Source organism: Sturnira hondurensis, unplaced genomic scaffold, assembly GCF_014824575.4.
Source record: "Sturnira hondurensis isolate 20B ecotype Veracruz unplaced genomic scaffold, ASM1482457v3 Scaffold0002101, whole genome shotgun sequence".
Lineage (NCBI taxonomy): Eukaryota > Metazoa > Chordata > Mammalia > Chiroptera > Phyllostomidae > Sturnira > Sturnira hondurensis.
This window is the reverse complement of record NW_028074732.1, coordinates 535,095-557,127: the sequence shown is the minus strand read 5'-3', so window position 1 is coordinate 557,127 and position 22,033 is coordinate 535,095. Positions and strand designations below refer to the sequence as shown.

Genomic DNA, 22,033 nt, shown 5'->3' with positions numbered 1-22,033 from the left:
TCAAGAATCACACCTGCACCAGCGTCTGCGTGCGCGCCTGCACGTTCCTCTGCGCTCGATCGAGCAGCCCACAAACTCTTGCCTATACTGTTCTTACACACAGTTGCACACTCCCAGGGCTCGGGGTCCGAGAAACGAAGGGAATAGGGAGCCTTGACGCGCTCCCAGGGAAGAGGGATTTTGGAGGCCTGGACCTCGGCACCAGGGACGCCGCGAGGAGGTGGGGGTGACCAGGGAGCCCAGCCCATCTCCTCCGGGATAACTGGGAGGGGGGAACCGGGCAAGTCCACGGGGTTCCCATACACTACCGCACCCCCTCGGTAAGGGATGTCCCTGGAAGCTCGGCGCCGCGAAGGCGATCGAACACGCTCCTCCGGATCCTCCAAGGAGGGGAGGGGTCCGGGAGGGAGGGGGCTGAAGAGCCGCTCCCGCCTCCTAGTGGCCAGGAAAGGGTTAAATCGGCAAGCTCAGAAGCGAGGGAGGAGCCAGCGAGTGCGGGAAGGAGTGGGGGTGGTTGGGAAGAGCATCCTTGCCGTCCCCACTCTCCCTCGGCTCGCAGCCGGGGCGCGCGGACCCGAGGACTGACGGACCCGCACGCCGCCCGCGCTGCTGGGGGGCGCGGGCGCCCGGCGTCGACGGCCAGCTCCAGCCCTCCCCGCCCAGTCGCGCCCCGCCCCGTCCCGTCGGGGCCGATGGCTCCTCCCGAGGCCCGCAGCCCGGGGGGCGCAGGGTAGAGTGCTGCGGCCTGGCCTCGCCGCCCCGGGACTCCCGGGCCCTCCCGGAGCCCCGCGGAGTCCCCGCCGTCCGTCTGGCGGGCTCAGGGAGCGAGTGGGAGCGCCCCCCACCGCCGCCCCCTCCCCCGAGCGTCGAGACAAGATGCTGCCCGGGCTCAGGTGCTTGCTGCAAGGTAGGGACCCCAGCCCGCTGGGGAGCGGAGGCCACCCGGAGGAGGGGAGCTGGGCGCCCCCGCCCTCAGGGCTCGAGGGTGGGGCAGTTGCGGGAGGTGGGGGCAGCCTGGCGAGGAGGAAAGGGCCCCGCCCCCGCCCCCAGGGCTGCCGGCTGGAGGAGCGCACCCGACTGGGAGACTGCCCGGCTGTGTGGGGACCTCGTGACCGTAGGGGGACGCAGGGGCCAGGCGGACCGGCCTGCGGGGGGGGCGGGAGGGAGGCTCAGGTTCCGCTGTCCCAGCTCCACCTGCTCCTGGGGACGCTGAGGACTCGGGCCGGCTGGGGAAGCGCCGACTCAGCAACTTCTCGTGCCCAGTGCCTCAGCACTTTCCGGTCACCCGAGAGGACGAGGGATGTGGGTAGGGGGCAGTCGGTGAGGGTGGGGGTGCAGAGGGAAATCCAAGTGCCTCCCCCACCCCCACGTAGGGCAGATGGAGGGCGCTGGAGAGGGGATAGTTCCAAGGATTGAGTGACAGCCAAGGGTGTGGGCCAGAGACTGGGGGCGGGCGGGGGAGGGGGAGGGTGGGGGCGGGAGGATACGAGGGGGCTGTTATCGACGGGAGAAAGTGGTTAGGGGAGGAGGGAGACAAGCAGGAGGAAGAGGAGGACTAGGAGGAATAAAGGTTAGACGGGGAAAGCATGGCGGGAAGTGGGACCCAGGTTAGGACCGAGGAAGAGGGAAGGAGAAAAAACACCAAATGAAGGGAAGGGGGAAGAGAAGACTCGGATGAGCACCCAGAGTCTGGGGGCGGACGTCACGGGAAAGAGCCCGGGGCCTTCGGGGCCTGGAAGGAAGGGGAGTGGGAAGATCAGAAACCTGAAGATGAGGCTGGGGGGTGGAGATGGAGTCTCAGGAACCGGGGAGAGGGTCAAGGATGAGCACTAGGGTTGGAGACAGGAGCCATAGATGGAAGAGGGCTAGGAGTTGACGCCAGGGTGGGGAGGAGGGCTGGAAAGGAAGGAGGGGGAGGAGGAAGAGAAAGGGATGGAAGAGAGGGATGGGGTGGGGGTGGGGAAAGTTGCCAGAGATGAGACAAAGACGCTTCTGGTAACCACTTCCACGTGGGAAGCCCTCCCTTCCCAACGGGCCTGCCTGTCACATCTCTTCTTTCCGGGAGTGGTCGGCCGGGCAGACCCTGCTCTCAGGGCTTGGAGGGACGGCTGTGAGGAAGAGCAGGGAGGACATTTTAATGGAGTGGCGGCCTCCGAGGGTGGGCTTCCCGGCTGCCATTTATATCTGCAGGCCTCACGTCGGATCCTGCAGCCGCCGCCACTGCCGCGGTGACTGCTTATTTTGGGGTGTCACACTCTGGCAGAGTGAGAAGCTGCTTGCAGCAGTCTAAACCTCCGTGACCGTCAGTGCCTCCCCAGGCCCCTGCGTCACTGGCATTGCCACCACCTCCTCCGCCCCTGCACTCTTGAGCCCCCAGCCTTTTGGGGGTGGAGTTGTTGCTTCTCACCTGGGACCTTGGGACCTTCCTTCAGAGTCAAGGACCTTGACTCCAGAGAGCACCTTTGCTGGGGCCACTGTGCTCTGTGGGTCGGCACCCTGGCTCCAGCCCTTTAGTCTAGGGGTCCATCAGCCTCCTCTTCAAGTGTGTCCTTTCACTGGGGCCTCCGAACCACACAGTGGCTCCGGGGGGTGAGAACTTTGTTTCTGAGCTTGGTGCTCCAGGGTGATAGCCCAGAGTCCTTGACAGTGGTCCCTCAGTGAATGGATACTTTTGGCTCTGGGCACCTCCGCCTTCCAGGATCCATACCATGTTCTGGCCTCTCTCCATCCCTCCCCTGGTCAGTTCTGGCCATATCTCCTAGACACTGGTCATGTCTCCTTGACTCCCAATAGCGTCCCCCTGGAGTAGCCCCAAACTGGAGCCCAGGAGAGGAAAGTTGCAGAGAGAGCCTGGGCTCCTTCTTTGCCTGGACCCTGAACAGCCAAACAGACCCAGGATCATGGCTGGCCCAGCCCTGTGCACCTGGGCACAACTTCTTCCCTCCCTTTACCCGGAGGGCAGTGTCTCTCTCACTCAGGGGTGCTTTCTTTAGATGCCTCGAAATCTCCGGAAGAAAGACCAGAAATCCCTTTGGACATGTGCTTGTCCATTCTGGGTCCTTCCTGTACTCGCTGCGTGACCTGAGGCTACTCATTTCACGTTTCTGAGCCTCCTGCCCCTTTCCCGGGGCAAACCCGGGGCTGTAATATGGATCTCACGGGGTCGTGTTGCATGCTGTGTAAATAAAGACATGTACAGACCCATGGCCTGGCACACAGTAGGTGCTTAATAACATATGCTTTCTGCCCACCCCTGCTCTACACTCACCTGCAACTCTCGCCACTACTTGCTAACTTCAGAAAAAAAAGGAAAAGAGGAAAGAGAAAGGATGGGGTGGAGAGGGTGGGGACACTGCAGAAAGGGCCCTTATCAGAGGAGGGAGATGACATGAAGCCTTCGGGAAAGGTGCAGGAGGCAGGCTGTCGGAGACTCCGGTCAGGAGCCCCGGGCTGCTCACTCAGAAACCGAGCCTTCTCCTCTTCAGCCTTCAGTCCTGTGACCTGGGAAATAAGGGCTTTGCTCGGTGGTGTCTGAGGTGCCTCTTTCCAGCTCTGACACCCTGTGCCTCTGGCCCATCTTTGCCAGGGATTCACCAAACAAGGGCCGGAAGTGGGACTGTGGTCCCGGAGACAGAGGAGGACCCAGGCCAGGAGGGAAGGAGTGACAGTGAAGAGCCATGAGAAGCGGAGGGTAGGAAGGGGACTGTGGGGAGAAGGAAGAGGGCACACGCTGGGCAGGGACCGGAGCGGAGGGCGAGGGTGGAGGAGGGAGAGAGAGGCATGGCTCTCCAGCCCCCACTGCCTCAGCCCGGGAGCATCCAGCCAGGCCTGGGGGCAGAGAAACCCAGTGCCCCCCACCTTCCCCTCCTCCTAGCCTCCAGTGAGAGCTGCAGCCTGAATTATGGATGAGGCTCCTTGGGTTACAGCTGCTTTGCATGGCTGTGAGGGCCAGAAATGGCAACAGAGTCACTGCTACCCAGCAGCTGTCATGGAGGGGCCTGTGCTCAGGGCCCCTCCTCAGAGAGCCTGCCAGGACCAGGTCTCGGGCTTGGGGAGGTGGGCCAGGATGGGGGCGATATGGGGACAAGAGGGAGGGGGTGTAGGGAAAGAGGAGAGGAGCCCCTCAGGTGGACGGGTAGGGGGCCAGTTGTGAGTAGAGGGAGGCAGGCCCTGCTGAGCCGCTGAGCAGCCTCCAGGGAGGAAGAGACCCTGGAAACCAGGGAGTGGCCCCCTGACTCTGGGGTGCTCTGGGACGGCACATCCTTCCCTCCGTCTCCCCTGGGGTACCAGTCAGCCCTAGAGGCCGGGGGGAAGAGCTCTCGTCCTCCCCAGGAGTGTTGGCCTTCAAAGCTCACATTCCTGTGAGTTTGTAGATAAGGGGTGGGATTAAGAGACCAGAGAAGGATTTGGCTTTCGCTGGTGTCAAGTCCTTGGGGCAGCGAGCTTCGAAGGTGACTCTGTCAGGAAGGGAAGCGCCCTGGCCAGGCGTCAGGAGACTCCTTTCTGGCTCTTACCCTGCCAACCACTTTGCTGTGTGACCTTGGGCAAGTCGCTTGCCTTCCCTGAACCCGGATTGATTGTGACCTCAGTCGAACAAGAACTTGAACCAGATGAACCTAGAAAAATCTTTCTGACTCTGTAATCTCCTGTTCTAAGCCCCAAACCTCAGCCCTGGCTGAGAGACCTACCCAAGGTTCCCTGCAGGGTTCGGATGAGGGGTGAGAGACGTGCTCCTCCATCCCACGTGGCTCTGAAAAACTCAGGAGGAGAAAGTAATCGTGAAACGCCGCTCGGGGGAGGGGTGAGAAGGGCCGAGAAACGCGGAGGTGGTGTGAACGAATGGCACAGCAGCGCTGTGTCACTGAGTATTACATCACACCCAGCCTACACACGCAGGGGGCTGGCACGCACACACACACACACACACACACGCATGTGAGGACAGCCAGCACACGGTCTCACACGCGCACCCTGCAGGGTGGCTGCAGGGAGGGGTGGGGATGTGTGAGGTGGGGTCCCCCACCCTGCCTGTGTGTTCCCCCACGGAAGGAGGCTCACCGGAGCCCCGCGATGTCTACACCACACTGGGGGCCTGTGGGGTCCACGCGAACCCTGAGGCTCAGCAGCTCTTCATGTGCACTGGGCTCACACACAGGCATTCGCACCCAGCACTTACAGGGCGCCCAGTATCAGTCCTCCCCAGGGCCTCCGAGCCCCAGAGAGTCCCGGAGACAGAGACGAGGGCTTTGGGTCCAAGGCCCCGCGCCCTCCCCTCAGCCTTGATGGGCCTAGCACAGTGCCTGGGGCAGAAGGTGCCCAATGAATGTGTGCCCAGGGAATGACTTTCCAGCTTTGGGGGTGCTGGCTCCCCTTCTCCCCAGGCAAACCTCCCAGCAGAAAATCCCAGGAGTCAGGGGGAAGTCATGATAAAGAGCAGAGGTCAAGCCAGTCCTGGCCCAGACCTTTATCAGCTACGGTGAGGGTGGAAGTGGCTGAGCTCCCCAAGCCGGCACCAAAACGCTGGGGCTTAGACACACCCCTTTAGCCCCCAGGCTTTGGAGCCTCCCTAGACTTGCTTCTTCATCTGCATCTTAAGAAGGGTGGACCGTATCCAACCTTCAAAAGTTATTTTGAAAAAAAAATGTAAGTGACTTCAAATGAAAAGAGCCTGGGTGTGAAATGTAGATTTCCTGGCTCTCACCCAGAAATCCTGATTCCGCACAGGCAGGCCAAGGAAGCTGCATTCTTTCCGAATCTCTGCTGATTCCGGAGCTGCAGGCGCCGGTGCCCCATTATAGACCCATTGCCCCTGGTCCCTAAGGCCCTTCCCGCAGGAAGAGACTCAGGTTCTTCCAAGGTGAAAGCTGCAGGAAGGTAGGGGCTGTGGCCACCAGTGGGCTCAGCAAGGCCAGCCCCTTAGGGCAGCCAGAGGGCCCTTTTCCACCAGCCTGAGACTCACAGGAGACCTCAATTTAGTCCCAGCCAGTCTCCAGTGGGGGCGATTTTGCTCCTCAGGGGACATTTGGTAATGTCTGGAGGCATTTTGGTTGTCATAATCAGGGGGAAGGTGTTACTGGCATCTAGTGGGTAGAGGACAGGGATGCTGCTAAACACCCTAAATAGGACAGCACATAGGACTGTCCCCCACAACAAAGAGCGATCGGCCCAGCTCTCAACACTGAGGTTAAGAAGCCTGACAGGTAACCGCTCAGACCCATCACAGTGAAAACAAGGATGGAAAAGACGTCCACTCAGGAAACAACTCTCAACAGAGCACCGTGCTTTATGAAGGGTCCTCTCGGCATGTCTTCATTTCTTTATTATTTTTCTAATATACCAGATGTCTCAAAAAGTGGGAGTGGCCAGGGCCTCTGGCAACTAGGTTTCTTGCTCCCAGAACCCTCCCACCTGGGAGCGGCAGGCTCCTGGCCACTAGGGGTGGGTGGACTGGCCCCTGGCAGGCACTCCTGCCCTCACAGCCTGCCCAGAAAGGCCTGCCCCCCTCTCCCTACAGGTCCCGCCTCGGCCTGCCTCCTGCTGATGCTCCTGGCCCTGCCCCCAGCGGCCCCCAGCTGCCCCATGCTCTGTACCTGCTACGCGTCCCCACCCACCGTGAGCTGCCAGGCCAACAACTTCTCCTCGGTGCCGCTGTCCCTGCCGCCCAGCACCCAGCGACTCTTCCTCCAGAACAACCTTATCCGCACGCTGCGGCCGGGCACCTTCGGTCCCAACCTGCTCACCCTGTGGCTCTTCTCCAACAACCTCTCCACCATCTACCCGGGCACCTTCCGCCACCTGCAGGCCCTGGAGGAGCTGGACCTCGGGGACAACCGGCACCTGCGCTCCCTGGAGCCGGACACCTTCCAAGGCCTGGAGCGGCTGCAGTCGCTGCACCTGTACCGCTGCCAGCTCAGCAGCCTGCCCGGCAACATCTTCCGCGGCCTGGTGAGCCTGCAGTACCTCTACCTCCAGGAAAACAGCCTGCTCCACCTCCAGGTGAGCCGCCCCACCCAGCGCGCGCAAGGCGCAGGCGTGCGCGCGCACTGGCGCGCGCGCGCACACACTCCTGTTTCCCCCTCTGCTCCTCTGTCCCTGTGTGTCCCTCCTCTCTCCCCAGGACACCCTTCCTGCCTCAGCATCTCAGCATCTCAGCATCTCTCCCCATGTCTGTTCCGTTTCTAAGTGGGACTCTCTCACTTTCTCCAGGGGCTATTCTGCATGTCTTTTCCATTGGTCTGTCCGTCTGTCTGTCTAACCTATTTGGTTCCCTTGATACCCCCCACTCTCTCACTCCTCTAACCACCCCCACCCCGTGTGTCCCCCTCTGCCTCTGCCTTTCTGTCTGTCCCTTTCTGCCCCTCTCTGCCTCTCTCACTAACTTGCCTCCCCCGTCTGTCTTCTGTGTCTTCTGTCTGTCTTCCTTCACACGCCCACTCTACACGCACCCCCAGGTCTGTCTGGGAGATGCGTCTCTTTCTGTGATCTCCCCTTTCCCCCTTGTTTGCCTTGGGCGGGGGCTGCCTTTCCCCTGGCACCCGGGCCTTAGGTCTCCGTGGCTGCCTTTCTCCCCACCCCCAGCCCTTCCCACTGCCAGGGTGTCCCTTAGAAGTTCCACTTCCCTGCAACACACTGGGTAGTGGGACAAGGGGAAACGCCACCACCCAGTCTAGATTCCCATCGCCAAGCCTGCTGTCTCGCTGAAAGGGAAGAACGGGGGAAAAGGGTAAAGAGCCGTTAAGTAGCTGAAAGATGAATGCTCTGAAAACGGAAGGAATAACAGTAATTGCTATTTATTGTTATTATTATTGATCTAAATATTGTTTATTGTTGTTGTTAAGCTGACTGTTTGACAGTCAAATCCTCCCATTCTATTTCCCCAGGAAGTAATAACACACCCTCCAAACCACTCCGGGAGGAAACCCTCCCTGGGCGCCACAGCCCCTGGCTGGAGGGGCAAGAATAACCCACGTCCACCCCACCCCCACCCCTACCCCACCCCCCTCCCCCGCCGGCAGACTTGGAAGACAGGTCCTCCTCCCACCCAGCTTGGCGCCTAACTGGTCACCATTGGACTGATTTGAAAGTCAGGTCAGGTTGATGCTGATAAAGATAATAACAAGCAAAACAGAAGCAATAATAATTTAACCAAGTATTGTGCACCCACTATGTGCAAGGGGCTGAAAGTACAGCATTTAACAAAGCAGACAGCTCTTCCCTGCCTTCACAGAGATTGCATTCTAGGTGGGGGAGAGAGACAGAATAATACAGTACCCCCCCCCCAGCCCACCCCACTTTTCTGTGAGAGATACCGAACCTTATACATACTATGTTTTTGCCTCTACATACACACCTGTGATAAGGTTAATTTTAAAAATAGGCACAATAAAAGATTAACAGCAATAACTAATAATAGAACAATTATAACAACATACTGTAATAAAAGTAATGTGAGTGGCTTCGGGGCCATAATTAAGTGAAGTAAGGGTGACGTGACCGCAAGCTTGATGGTGCCGCCCGCCATACTTGCTCTGACAAGCAATAAGCGTGTCGGCTGCTGAGTGAGTGGCAGGCGGGCAACAGAGGCAGGGAGGGGGCACTGGATGAAGGGCTGACTCACATCCAGGCAGCGGGGTTGGACGCTCCACCACGCTAATTAGAACAGCACGCGATTTAAACTTATGGAATAGTTTGCTTCTGGAATTTTCTATTTCATATTTTTGGACCACGGTTGACCGTGGGTAACTGAAACCACGGAAAGCAAAGTCATGAGTCGGGGTGAGGGGCAAAGACTGCTCTGTGTAGCACATTGGAAAAAAATATGTTGTGGTTATTTTTTTGAGAGTTTACTTATTTATTTTTAGAGAGAGAGGAAAGGAAGGAGAAAGCGAAGGAGAGAAACATCAATGTGTGGTTGCCTCTCATGCACCCCGTACTGGGGACCTGGCCCTCAACCCAGGCATGTGCCCTGAGTGGGAATTGAACCAGCGACCTTTTGGTTCGCAGGCTGTCGCTCAGTCCACTGAGCCACACCAGCCAGGGCTGTTGTGGTTATTGTGATTGCATCAACGATGATAATGGCACCCACTATTTATTTAGCAGACACGCTATGCATGAGGTGCTGTGCAAAAGACTTTATGGGTATCAACTCTGCAGTTTGCGAGTGTGTGACATTTTTTTAATCCCTGTGGGCCTCAGTTTTTCTATCTGTAAAATGGAGGGAGCACCAGCACCGATGTCCTAGGGATTTCATGAATGTAAGTGCATGAATAATTTGTAAAGCACTTAGAATAGTGTTTGGCATATGATAAGCACTATATAAATGCTTGTTAAAATGCTATTTTAAGAGAGTGACAAGCCTCATTTAACATTGATCTTGGAGAAATGGCCCATCTTGGACCTCATCCTGGAGATGTGGGTCAACTTCAAGCGTGACACTGAGGCCACGGGTGGGTCCCAGAACACACCTCTCTTTTCTTTCCATCCTCAATTTGCCTAGCACCTCACAGTTTCCGAAGCATGCTCAGCCACCTCATCTCATTTTTACAGCCCTTTTGGGAGATGTTTGCACCTCCTCACAGGTGAGGAAGCTGAGGCCCAGGGTCCCAAGACTTTGTAGATGTAAGGCCTCTACACACGAAGTCCCCTAAACCATTGCCTGTTTGATTGGGGCTCACGGGTTCTCACCAGCACGCTTCACCTCACAACAGCCTGGCAGCGGGGACAGGGAGGGGCAGTAGGGACGTGGAATGAAGTTCCTGAGGCTGCCCAGCCAGGCAGAGCTGGTGATGCTTGAGCCTACATGGGCTGACCACATTTCAGGCCACTTTCATCATGTAGAACTCTCCACCAGGGTCTGTCTGGCAGTTGGAGTGGGGGGGGTACCCTGAACTACAGCCGTGTGGACTCATTTTTGAAGGCGTCTACCAGATGTAGGTTCAGATCCTAGCTCCTATGACTTTGGAGAGATTACTAACCCTCTCTGTCTCCATTTCCTCATCTGTAAAGTGGCAATCATGAGAGCTTCAGCACAGGGCCACACTCAGGTACTACCCCTGAAACCCCGGCCTCCTTCTCCATATTTATCGGCTGTTCACAACGAGAAATCTGGGGTCAGAGGGCCCGAGTTTGAATCCCTGCTCTGCTACTTTCTGACGCATTTAACTTTAGGCATGATGCCTCTCTTCTCTGGACCTCAGTTTCCTTACTTTTAAAGTGGAAATAATAAAAAAAAAAGAATACCTTCCACAAAGAACGGCTGTAGAGAGTAAATGAGTTACTGTATATACGCCACATAGCTCAGTGCTGAATAAATCAGGTCATTAGAACCCCATCCTCCACTGACTCCCAGGCCAGGAGCCAGGGACGGGTTCTGGGAAAAACCCGGACAAAGGGGATTTGGAGTGGACATGGGGATCTCCTGAAACGGGAAGTGTTTGTTTTGCACGTCCCCAGCATGAATGGTAGGGGCACCATGGGCAAGAGGTGCCTTCCTATCTGGTCCTTTATAGAAAAGAAAGGTCCTTTATAGACCGTATGGTCTATGGTTTATAGACCATACGCTCTATAAAGACAAGATCTGGTCTTGATAGAAGAGACAGCCCTGCCTATGAAATGCTGGGAGGAACTAGGCTGGGAGAGGCCACAGAAGGGTGAGGAAATGTGGGCTGGGTGACATCCACAGAATGCAAGTATGGCCCGAGATAAGGCTGGGCCTGCCCCAGGAGGCAAGCTTTGGAGGAGGCGAGAGGACCACAGCTTTTAAAGATGAGGAAGGTGGGAATGGAAATGGGTTGGGTTAGAGGTCCTCAAAGACTGTCTTCTGCATGCCAGGCACTGTGCCAGGCGGGTTCATTCATCAGTGGGTGTGTGCTGAGCACCTACGACACGCCAGGCGGTGTTCTGGGTGCCAGAGATTCAGGAGGGAACAACAGTAGTGTCCTTGCACGCCTGGAGTGTGGTTCCTACTTGAATGGAACCAGACAATAAGGACATCCATTCTCTCTTAATCATCACAGCAGCCTACATGGTGTATAAGAGCAGCCTCTGTACTCAAGCAAATCTGGGTTTGAATGCCAGCCCCACCTCCGACTTGCTCTGTGGCTTTGAGCAAATTGCTTCAGCACTTTAATCCTGAATGGACCCATCTGCAACATGGGGGGAAATACATCCAACCTCAGGGGTTTCTGGTGAGGATTAAAGGAGAGGCTACTAGAAAAGGGCTCAGCACCACGTGTGGGCAGAGCAAGCATCATTTCCCCCATTTAATAGCGAAGGACGCTGGGACTCAGTGAAGTCAAGGTGCTGGTCCAAGGTAACCCAGCTAGTAAAGGGCACAGCCTGGAACCGGCCCAGGCCTGACTCCAGTGGAGCTCTTCACAACTGCATTCCACTACCCGACAGCTGTTGAACCCCAGGCAAGTCGCTTGCCTCCTCTGAACCCCCCTTTGCTGATCTCTGAAAGGTGCAGGGGGCAGATAATAACAGTACCTGCTTCACAGGGTTGTGCAGGTCACTACATGGCACGTGTGTGGCACTGAGGTTGGCTCATAGTTGAAGCTCAGCTGCTTGCCCAGACAGTGATGCCAGACATGGATTGGTGAGCACGGGGAGGGGGGTGCCTGGCACAGTGCAGACACTCAATACAGTTTTGCTGAATGAATGAGGTGCATTCCAGGACTCACTCGCTCATTAATATCAGATGAGGATGGATCTTGATGATCATCTATCTCAAGTCCCTTGTTTCACAGATAAAAAAAAAAAAAAGCTGAGACTCAGAGAGGTACCTGGAGTGGCCCAAGGTCACACAGCTCAGCCACTAGTGCCAAAGAGTGGAGCTTGGGAGGCTGGAAGGAGGCAAGGTTAAGAACAGGCTGCTGTCCGGCGGTGGGGTGGGGGTGGGGGGCGGAGGGATGCTGCATTGAGATTCCATATGGATGCAGAGAGCTGTGAACTGGCTGGGGGAGGTGAGGGAAATGTGGTTTTGGAAATGGAAGATGACTTTAGCAGCCGCTCTCAGCCCAGGGGGGGTGGGGCGATAGGGAGGGTGGTGGGGGAGGGCGAGGGCTGTGAAAGTCAAGAGCTTATTAATGCACAGAGAACAGTTTTAACGACGGAGAGAGGAGGACCGGATTTGAGAGCTGCCGCGGGATTTGGCAACAGCTTGGATGGGGGGAGGGGAAATGGACCCCCTGGCTGAGGCTCAGAGAGGGAAGGGGCAGGGCTTTTGCAAACGGTAAAGAGGGAAAGACAGGTGGTTGGAATCCAGGAACTTTGTAGCCTAAAAATTAGGACTATGGGCCAAAGGTGCCTGAATTCCCTGGGGGCCCTGAGCCTTCAATCATCCCTTCCTAACTTCCCAAGTCCCAGAGGTCCATTACCTGTGCGCCCTCTACGCGCCTCCCACACTCATACATTGATCCTCTGACCAGGGATCTCAGGGCATGTCCCACTCTCGCTGACACTCCCTAATCAGGTATTTGAGTGGAAGGGACTCAGAGCCCACTCCCTGGTGGGCCGGAAAGAAGACGAGGGTACCCAGCCCAGCAGGGCCAGCCCAAGCCACAGAGGTTCAGGGAGCCCACTGGAGGCCTGACCTGGATGGTGGCACAGGGGGGTGAAGAACGTTCATGTCAAAGGCAGCCGAGAAGGTTGAGGGCGACGGATCTCAGTGTGGCCAAGAGGAGGGTTCTTGGCAAGCTCAGTTCCTGTAGCGGAGAGGGCGGAAGCCAGATGGGAGGGGGCGAGAACACGCAGGAGCACAGGAAGGTGGAGGCTGTGGGTGTGGGCTGGGAGTCAGTGCCCTCCCCCCACCTGAGAGCCTGTGACCAGGCTCCTGAGGAGGGGGGGGGGGGAGGGAATCATCTCCCCAGACAGGGAAGGGTGGGAGAGCCAGAGCCCAGAAACAGGCCCCCCAGGGTGCGCATAGAGGATGCCGGTGTCCCTGAGAGCTGGGCCTCCTGGACCTGCCGGCCACAGAGATGCCCTGCATCACTGGGGGAGGACCTCAGTCCCAGGGCCCTGGTCCCTGCTCTGGCAAGCCTTCCATCTCCCTGGGCGTCTTCCCTGTAACAAGCAGGCTGGGCTGGTGGACCCTGGAGCTGATCATCACCAATACCTTAGTGAGCTGGTTAAAATGCAGAATCGAGCCCTGGCCCCCTCCCACCTCCCACCCACAGAGCATGTCCACTCTCCACACCCACATCCCCATTCATTCTGAACCACAGTCCAAGATCCCCCCCAACACGAACACATCCTGCTTGGGCACCTCCAGCCTGGACAAGCGGGACAGCCCCTCTAAGGGGGGCCGTGATGCAAGACGTCAGGCAGCAGCCTCTTTTCCTTCCCCTGCTGCCTGGGGGGGGGGGGCTGACACATGGTCCCCTTAATACCTTGGCCCCTTAGCAGACCTTCTGGACCCCAGAGAGCTCCTCTGTTGGCAGGAAAGGGAGGTCAGTTATCTAACTGGGCCCCTATTGCCACAAGGACCATCAGTTCTTGATGGTGGTCCATGTGCCTACCAGGTGCTGAGCCCTTACAGCACGATCTCATCCAGCTCTCCCTCCACTTTGGGCGGGGAGGGGGCTGTTATCCCAGGTTCACAGACAGAGGAAACAGGCTCTGTGAGGCTGAGTAAGTCGCCCAAAGTCACATAGCTGGGAAGAGCGCAGGCCAGGTTGGCACCAGGGGCCAGGACTTCTGAGCCTGTGGGCTTTGTCAGTGGACTCGATCCTGCTGTGCCAGGCCCTGTGCCAGCACCTCACCATCTGAGCTTTATGTGCATCATCTTCTTTAATCCTCAGAACAAAGCCATGAGGAGGTACCTTCAACCCCTCTTTACAGATGAGGCCACAGGCTTAGAGAGATTACTGGCATGGCCAAGTTAACAATAATGGCCGCCTCGTAGAATGCCTTCCACAGGGAAGCCTTGTTCTAAGCACCTTAATACATGCAGCTCGATTTAATCTCCACAGCATACCGATAAAGAAACTGAGGCACAGAGATCCCGCGACTTGCCCAAGGTAGCACAGTCAGTTAATGATAGATCCAGGATTTGAAGTCAGGAAATCGGGGCCCCCGGCCTTAATGCTTAACCAGAGCTTCTTATTCTCCAAGTGTGATCTTCTGACCTGCAGAGTGAGTGCCCCCTGGGAACTCGTGAAAATAGGTAGATTCTCAGGCCAGGCCTCACGGGCTAAATCACAAACTCTGGGGGCAGCGTTTCGGGATCCACAGGGACTCTGATGCACCCAAGAGTTTAAGAACCACCGGGGTCAACTGTGTCACTTTTCCCACGTTAACCTCTATCCAGCTCAGAGAAGTCAGGATTCAAACCCAGGACTCCGAAAGGAAAGGTCAAATTCTTTGCCAAGGTGCTCCCCTTCTTTCCCCTCCTCCAGGCCCCGGGGGAGGAATCCCCACCTGTCTCAGGACCACTGTCTTCTTCTCCCCCGCAACCCACAGGATGACCTGTTTGCGGACCTGGCCAACTTGAGTCACCTCTTCCTGCACGGGAACCGCCTGCGGCTGCTGACGGAGCACGTGTTCCGAGGCCTGGGCGGCCTGGACCGGCTGCTGCTGCACGGGAACCGGCTGCAGGGCGTGCACCGCGCGGCCTTCCGTGGCCTCAGCCGCCTCACCATCCTCTACCTGTTCAACAACAGCCTGGCCTCACTGCCCGGCGAGGCGCTGGCCGACCTGCCGGCGCTCGAGTTCCTGCGGCTCAACGCCAACCCCTGGGCGTGCGACTGCCGCGCGCGGCCGCTCTGGGCCTGGTTCCAGCGCGCTCGCGTGTCCAGCTCCGACGTGACCTGCGCCACCCCGCCGGAGCGCCAGGGCCGGGACCTGCGCGCGCTCCGAGAGGCCGACTTCCAGTCCTGCCCGCCTGCGGCACCCACGCGGCCCGGCAGCCGCGCCCGCGGCAACAGCTCTTCTAACCACCTGTACGGGGTGGCGGAGGCTGGGGCGCCCCCCGCCGACCCTTCCACCCTCTACCGAGATCTGCCTGCCGAAGACCCGCGGGGACGCCAGGGTGGGGACTCACCCACAGAGGACGACTACTGGGGGGGTTACGGGGGAGAGGACCAGCGTGGGGAGCAGACGTGCCCGGGCGCGGCCTGCCAGGTGCCCCCGGACTCCCGCGGCCCCGCGCTCTCGGCCGGGCTCCCCACCCCTCTGCTCTGTCTCCTGCTCTTGGCGCCCCACCACCTCTGACTGCGGTGCTGAAACTGCAGAGGCTGGGGTAGCCCCCAGCCCCAGCCCTCGGCTGTGGCTCTGGCCCAGTCCCCGCCCCCGGCCTTGCTGTCTCTCCACCCCCTGCTCCTTTCTGCCCTAGGACCAGGCCACCTCTCCCTGCCTCCTGGGATGCTGGCTTAAGACCGGTCCCAAGAGGCTGTGTCTGGTGGCTCAGCCCGATTCTCCCCAACTCTGGCCATTAACTCGTTCCCATCCCAAGGCTGGGGTGGGGCATCCCAGGCAGGCGCTGCCCCCTTCTCCCAGTGCCCACGGCGGACTCGAAAGGAGCTTTTGTCTGCAAAGCATCTTCCACCAGCAGAGCCTTCGGAAGCTCGGGGAAGGAAGCCCCACCAAGAAGCCCTGCGGAGGGCCAGGCTGACCCTCGGGCCCTGCGTCTCTTTGGCCCCCTCAGCCTCCCGACACTGGAGGAACACTTTTCTCCTAAGTCTGCCCTGGACACTTTTTAAGGTGCCTGGAGAGAACTTGCCTCTCTACCATGGCCCCTGTGTGGTGAAGATCAACAGAAGTTGTTTGGGAAAAAGATTTATTAAAAAATTCTATTATTTTATCTTTTTCTGTAAGGTTTGTTGGCTCAGGACCTCAAAAGTGGGAGGAGGACTTAGAACCATCCAGATTTCAGGTCCAGGAGGGTCAGAGAAAGGGGAGTCGATTGTGCCATTGAAGAGCTTCTTGCTCACCCTAGGATAAGAAGCACAGCCTGAGGAAGAGGGGTGTGACAGGCCCAGACACGTGTCCCCAGCAGTGCCAAGGGCACCTGAGCTCCTCATTTGTCCAGGAGGGGCAGCTACAGCCTGGCCCTCCTGGGCACTGCTGGCACCCCAGGAGCTAAGCCAGGGCAACGCCTGCAGGTGACTCCCTCCCAGTTCCCACCCTCCCCTGCAGGGAGGAGTCCCGTTGCCATCCGAGGTCACAGCCAGCGCAAACACGGCTTTGAGCAAATCCGGAAAAGGCAGCTCTTCCTCAGGGGAGCTCAGCCCTACACCAGAGCAAACACTCAGCAAGCAGAGCCCAAGGCCCAGATTCCAGCTCCCACTTGCTGCACGGCTGTACACCACAACCTTGGCTCCTGTGAGGTAGAATCAGCGATGGACCACGTCAGAGAAACAGTTCTTCGGGTTAGAGGAGAGAGCAAGGGGCTGGGGTGTCCAGAGAGACAAGACTCCCATGTTGGGGTGCCTTGCTGGCTTGGAGCATGATCAGAAGCTTCGTCTCTCCAGCGTGTGGAGGAGAGGCTGGCCGGGGAGAGCCTGGGCTAAGAAGGACCTAGGATGGAAGTTAGGGGTGAGTCTCGTCAGACAGAAGCAGTTGGGGAGAGGTTTGATGGTTTAAATTTAGGGTTAGGAATCTAACTTGGGAGGTGGGAATGAAAAGAGAGGGGACCTGGTTGCCAGGGTTCATGCAGGAGGGATGTGGAGATTCTGTGACTCCTCCCAGGCAAGTCAGAAGGATGGTGGGAAGGAGGTAGAAACAGAAGGCGTTAACATCCAAGGCCTGAGCCAGGTGGGCTTTGGGGAAGGGTGTGGGATAGGTATGGGGATAATGACAGCAACCAGCTAGTCAGGATGCAGGGGGGCTCTGAAACTGGAGTCTTAACAGGGACCTGTGTCAGCCTCGCTTGGTGAGGCTAATGGGTGGGACTAAGAAGCCAGCCAGGGGAGAGCTCTGATGGAGGAGGGGCTGCTGGGTCCTGGGCAGGGGAGGGAGGATGCTGGTAAATCAGCAGCAGGCTGTCCAGGTCACAGAATTATCGTTGTGAAATATTCATAGGCCTTCGGTCCAGATGCTATTTCAGAACAGTGAAAGCAAGAGGAGTGTGTGAGCCTCAGGAAGAAGCCTACAGCAATGCCACTTCCCCCACCGCCCCCCCCCCAGCCCAGACAGACCGACGGACGCCTATCACGTGCACACCCACGTTCACACGCTCTTTCACACACATTCCCACAAAGTGGAGCTACAGAGCACATGCAGGCACGCCAACACCCACACGTTCTACAAAGGGGCAGACGCACCCCCGAGACTGACATGCACACACAGCCGCTCAAACAGGACCCCACGCAGAGACCACCCACCCACAGGAATGTCTCTCACACACACCATCCCCCAGCCTCTCCAAACCACCCAGATTCACAGCCTTCAGCCACACACCCTGAAATGGGAGGGACTTTCGAGGCCATCCAGTCTAATGCTCTGTTGGGGAAACTGAGGCCCAGAGAGGGGAGGGGCCTTGCCCAAGACCGCCCACTCTTGACAGAAACAAAACATCCACCTCTCTAATTCTGCCGGTGTGCCCACAGCCTGCATGCTCCTGCCTGCCTGCCTCCCAGCCTAAATGCAATTAACCCCTCCCTTCTCTGATCTCTAGTGTCTCCTCCCCAGGCCCCTCTGCAGCCCCTGCCCATCCCTTCCTTTCCGTTCCCCCTGCCACCTCCCTGCTCCATCTTCTCATTACCTCATGTCTAGAATGCGGGAGAAAATAGCACTAACCTCCTCTCCAGCTTTCCTACATTCAGTCTTTCCCTCCCACCCAGCCTGCCCATGGTGGCCGGATTCAGACTCACCAAAATTTGCATTTATGTGGGTTTCTCACACAGGAACCTACCCCTGCCCCCTATTGCCTACAGGTTAAAGATAAAAGACCAGAGCAAAGCATCAGCGATCCTTCAGAGTCTGGTATCAATGGCCTTTCTTGTTTTTTCTCTCATGGCCCTGTCCCAAACCTCCTAAACCTCCACTCCAGCTAGAATGATTGTACCCTGGTGACCGTCGGTTATTATGCACTTAAACCCTGTAACTTACCTTGAACTCTCCCTTAAGTCCTTCACTCTCCCCGAAACTAGGAACCCTCTCCCACTCTCGTCAGATGACAGGCTCCAGAGCCCTTGCCCAAGGCCAACACTGCATCTAACCTTATCAATAGGGATTCTTTCACTGTCCTTCAAGGTGCAGGTACAGGCTCATGCTCAGGCTGCCTCCCACTGGCCACCTTGGGAATTGCAGCCACGCTTCAGCCATCCTAACCGGAGAGTGAGCATCTATCTAGCTGGGGAGATGAATACAAGGGCGTGAGATGACAAGGTTTATAAGCCCTTAAGCCTCTAAGGTTCTTACACTAGGAGTGTCAGGAGGGTTCTCAGCGCTGCTTTCTGAGCTACTGGATCCTGACTTAAGCTCCCTGAGCCATGAGAGAGCCCCTCTCCTGTGGAATACAAAGACTAGGGGGTCCCAGGGCACTGCTGAAGGGAAACTCACCCACCTGGCTCTGAGAGGTCACGAGGCCAGCAACTGTCCAGGTGGCAGGCCCAAGGTCCAGCTGGGGTCAAGTTTCTACATGAATTTTTAATGCTTCCAGCCAGACCTGTCAGATGTTCCGAAACCTGAGCATCTCCTTTCATCTCTGTGCATGATGCCCTTCCCCGTCCATTGCCCCTGGGGAGGGTCAGGGAGGGCAGGCCTGGGACAGCTTACCCAGTGGCCTCTGGGGAAATGATTCAGGGGAAGCAGAAAGGTGAATGACCTAGTTATTCTCCCATTTACTGTGTGACCTTGGACAAGTTACTGAACCTCTCTGAACATCCCTTGTGTTTTTTAATTTTTTTATTTGTAACCTGGGGGCAATAGTGCTAGTCTAAATTGAGTTGCTGTGTTAACTAAGGTGACCTACATGTGGCCTTGTTAGAAGCTTTGGATGAGGAGAAGGAGGAGGAAGGCATGTGAAGAGAAGCAAGGCTAGTGGAGTGAGAGGAAGATGGAAAAACTGAGGCCACGATGGGCAAGGAAGCAGGCAGTAAGACTGAGGAAGGGTAGGACCCTGCTCAGAGACACAAGAGCTAGGTGCAGACTCTCTTTCTCCTCCCCTCCTTCCTGGCAACCTCCAGGCCTTGTCCTATCACACCGGAAGCAGAGGGCCACTCTGGGCAGAGGTGAAGATGGATGGAGGAAGGATAGGGAGTTGGGGGCAGGGCTCTCGAAGGAAGTGTGCCCAGTCTTTCCAGCCCGCCAGTTCCCTGCACCATGTTTCAAAAAGCGAGAGCCTTTTACTTCTGACTGAGGTGGGAAGCTGCTAAATGCAGGTTCCTGAGCCCCCCAGACCTGCTGAATCCCATCTCTAAGGGGGCCCTGGAAACTGCATTTTAACAAGTGGGGATGGGTTACAAAGCATTAAAGACAGAAATATCTCCTTAAATGTAGGTGGTCCGTGGCCGGGTGGGGGTGGGGGTAGACAGGAGAAAGCAAAGGAAGAAATGTTAGATCCCGCCCCACCTCCACGCAGACTTATTGGGAAGTTACAAACAATACTCCTGCGTGGCGAGGTGGTATCAGTGATGGGGAAGAGAGAAGGGAGAGGCAGAGAGACCACGGAGACAGAAGGGGGTGGGGGCATAGAGAAGGCGACACCCAGAGGAAGCATCCACGGAGGAAACAGGTTCGCAGGGAGCAGGCCCCTCCTCCCGACCCCCTGCGAGGCTGCACTTCTGGCCCCGGGATGTGGGGACCCTGGGGGAGGCCCCCACTCCGTCTCTGGGCGCAGTGTCAGGGAGGGAACCTCCCAACCGCAAGTCTCCACGCTGCGCTGGAAGTTCAGCGCACTAGTGAACGGAGACACACCTGCCGCGCTCAGGCCGGGGCCCTCGTGTCCTCCACTCGAACTGGCTCGGGTGCGGCGCGGGTCTCACCCCCTCCCTCTATCCCCAGCCCCAGATCCCAGCTCATCTGCATAAAGTTCCAATTAACACTTGAATCTCCTACAGCCATCTACAGTCCCAGAACACGCCCCGAGCTCAGGAGCCCTCTCCCCATCGCCCCCGGATTGCGGCCTGGTCAACCCACGCGACCCCGCCGCTCCCCGCGGCCTCGACCCCGCCGGCCTGGCCAGCGCCCGGGTCGGGGGCGGGGGGGTCTAGGGAGTCGGGGGCACGCCGACTGCGCAGCGGGGTCTGCCACGGGCCGGAGGCCGAGCTCTCCGGGAGAGAGCCAGGTGCTGCTGTCCTCCCTCTTTCTGGGGAGAGATGGGGAGGGGGGCTTCTCCCGGGAGACTCGGGGCGTCGAGATTCTTAGTTCCTCATCCGCCGGCCCCCGCACCCCTCCTCCTCCCGCCACGTACCCTCTCCCTTCCCCAGCCATCTGTTCCACTCGGCAGCGCCGCGACAAACACGGCTCCAGCTCGCTTCCGCCCCTGCCCAGCCCCCTCCCCAGGCTCCCCACCCGGGTCGGGGGAGTGAGACGACGCCCTCCCCCGGAGGCCGAGGCTTCGGCCTGCGCTGCCCGTCGGGTCCCAAGCCCTAAGCTGGCAGGGCCCGGCGCCCAGGTCCCCTCCTCCCGTCCGGGGGTCGGTGGGGCTGGAGGCACCACCGCTCGAAAGAGTGGGGATCAGGCAGGGGGCGGGGAGATCTCAAAGGAGAGCCGAGCCAGCCAGGGTAGGGGGCTGGATGTCGAGACCGAGACCTCGGGGGAACAGACTCGCGGTGGGGGGGGGGGCTGGGGGGGGGGTGCGGGTGCAGGGGCGCGGCCGCTCTCCTCCTGGCTCGCTGTCCCCCTCCGCCGCGCCCCCAGCCCCGCCCCCTCCCCATCCAGTCCCAGCTGCAGCCCCGCAGCGCCACCTGCCGGGCACCCCGCGGACCGGCGCACACGCCGGCTTCCTCTGCCTGCAGGCCAGTGGAATCCCACCGCTGGAGCAGTCAGCCTCCGCCAGACTCCGGCGAGTAGAGGACCCGGACAGAAAGTGCAGCGAGACCCGAGAAGGCCCTCTGGGAACCACGGCACCCGCTGCGGGGCGCTGTCCAATTCTGATTTTGGTATTTTGCCAAAAGGGCAGTGTTGGAATCTAGGAGGCTGCGCTCAGATCTGCTGTGCGATTTTGCCAAGTCTCCAGACCCCTCTGGACGTTTTCCCATCGGTAAAATGGGTGGGTGAGTCTTTTCATGAATGTCTGAAGAGAGTCAAAGACAAAGGGATGGCTTATCTGTGATACAGTCTGCTAGGTTCTAACCTTCTCCAAGGTTTGCTGAGGGAGGGGGCGTGGGTAAGGCCTTTAAGGTCATTCTCAGCCCTGAGCAGGCAGCTGGAGAGCTGGGCTGGGAAGCTGGAGACCTCCCTTCTGCCGCTGACTGCCCTGGCAGGCCTGTGCTTGGGACTCAGCAGCCAGACCGCCCAGAGTTCCAGGCTCATCTCCACCGCCTGTGCCCTAAACTTTCAGCATGACGTCGAGGACCCCTTGGGCTGTAGTTAGGATGACATGAGACACCTGTGCAGACAGGCATACCCTCAACAAATGACAGTGCCCCTTCCTGCCCCCTGCCTCTTAACTCTAGCCTCTAAGACTTGCGTCCCAGGGACCCAAACAGGTGTAACTAGTGGGATAAATAAGGTGTGTCTTCTGGAATATCACATGTCCTCAAAGACCGTGCAGACCCTTGGTGCAGGTAATGTTAAAGCCTCACTTTAATGCTAAGAGTAAATATAAATATAGTGTAAAATAAAGCTCAAAATTTGCGTGACATTTTAGCAGATGATCAAAAAGCTACTTTCAACAGGCCCCCAGGGATGCTTTGGTGGGAAAAGGTGAGAGCCTTCCATTGTTTCCAAAGCATCCTGCCCTGACTCCTGTAGGGAGAAAGACCAGCCTCTTGGATGTACCCCAAATGCTGGGAAGTGGGGGTAGGAGTGGAGGGCAGGGTCTGATCCAGACTCTAAGGACAAGGCATGACCAAGGACAGGGAAGGGAGCCAGCCGGCCGGCAGTGGACATACTGGCACCTTGGGCGTCCTACTTAATGCCCAGCAAA

General features: G+C 58.0%; 1 protein-coding gene across 2 annotated transcripts; it reads left to right on the top strand.

Moving 5' to 3' along the window:
• The first annotated feature begins 421 nt into the window (after positions 1–421).
• RTN4RL2 (reticulon 4 receptor like 2) lies at positions 422–15,799 on the top strand. Of its 2 annotated transcripts, none has more exons than XM_037039962.1 (3): positions 422–907; positions 6,515–6,996; positions 14,461–15,799. In XM_037039962.1, the coding sequence occupies exons 1-3, from the start codon at positions 877–879 to the stop codon at positions 15,208–15,210; spliced, it is 1,263 nt and encodes a 420-aa protein (XP_036895857.1). In that variant the 5' UTR covers positions 422–876; the 3' UTR covers positions 15,211–15,799. The 2 variants fall into 2 exon arrangements, with proteins under 2 accessions (XP_036895857.1, XP_036895858.1); XM_037039963.1 differs by lacking the exon at positions 422–907 and adding an exon at positions 3,369–3,691.
• The last annotated feature ends 6,234 nt before the right edge of the window (positions 15,800–22,033 follow it).

Coding starts and splice junctions, on each gene's coding strand:
- RTN4RL2 (XM_037039962.1), top strand. CDS start 877: ATGCTGCCCGGGCTCAGGTGCTTGCTGCAAG. Junction 908..6,514: donor GCTCAGGTGCTTGCTGCAAG/GTAGGGACCCCA, acceptor CTCTCCCTACAG/GTCCCGCCTCGGCCTGCCTC. Junction 6,997..14,460: donor ACAGCCTGCTCCACCTCCAG/GTGAGCCGCCCC, acceptor CGCAACCCACAG/GATGACCTGTTTGCGGACCT.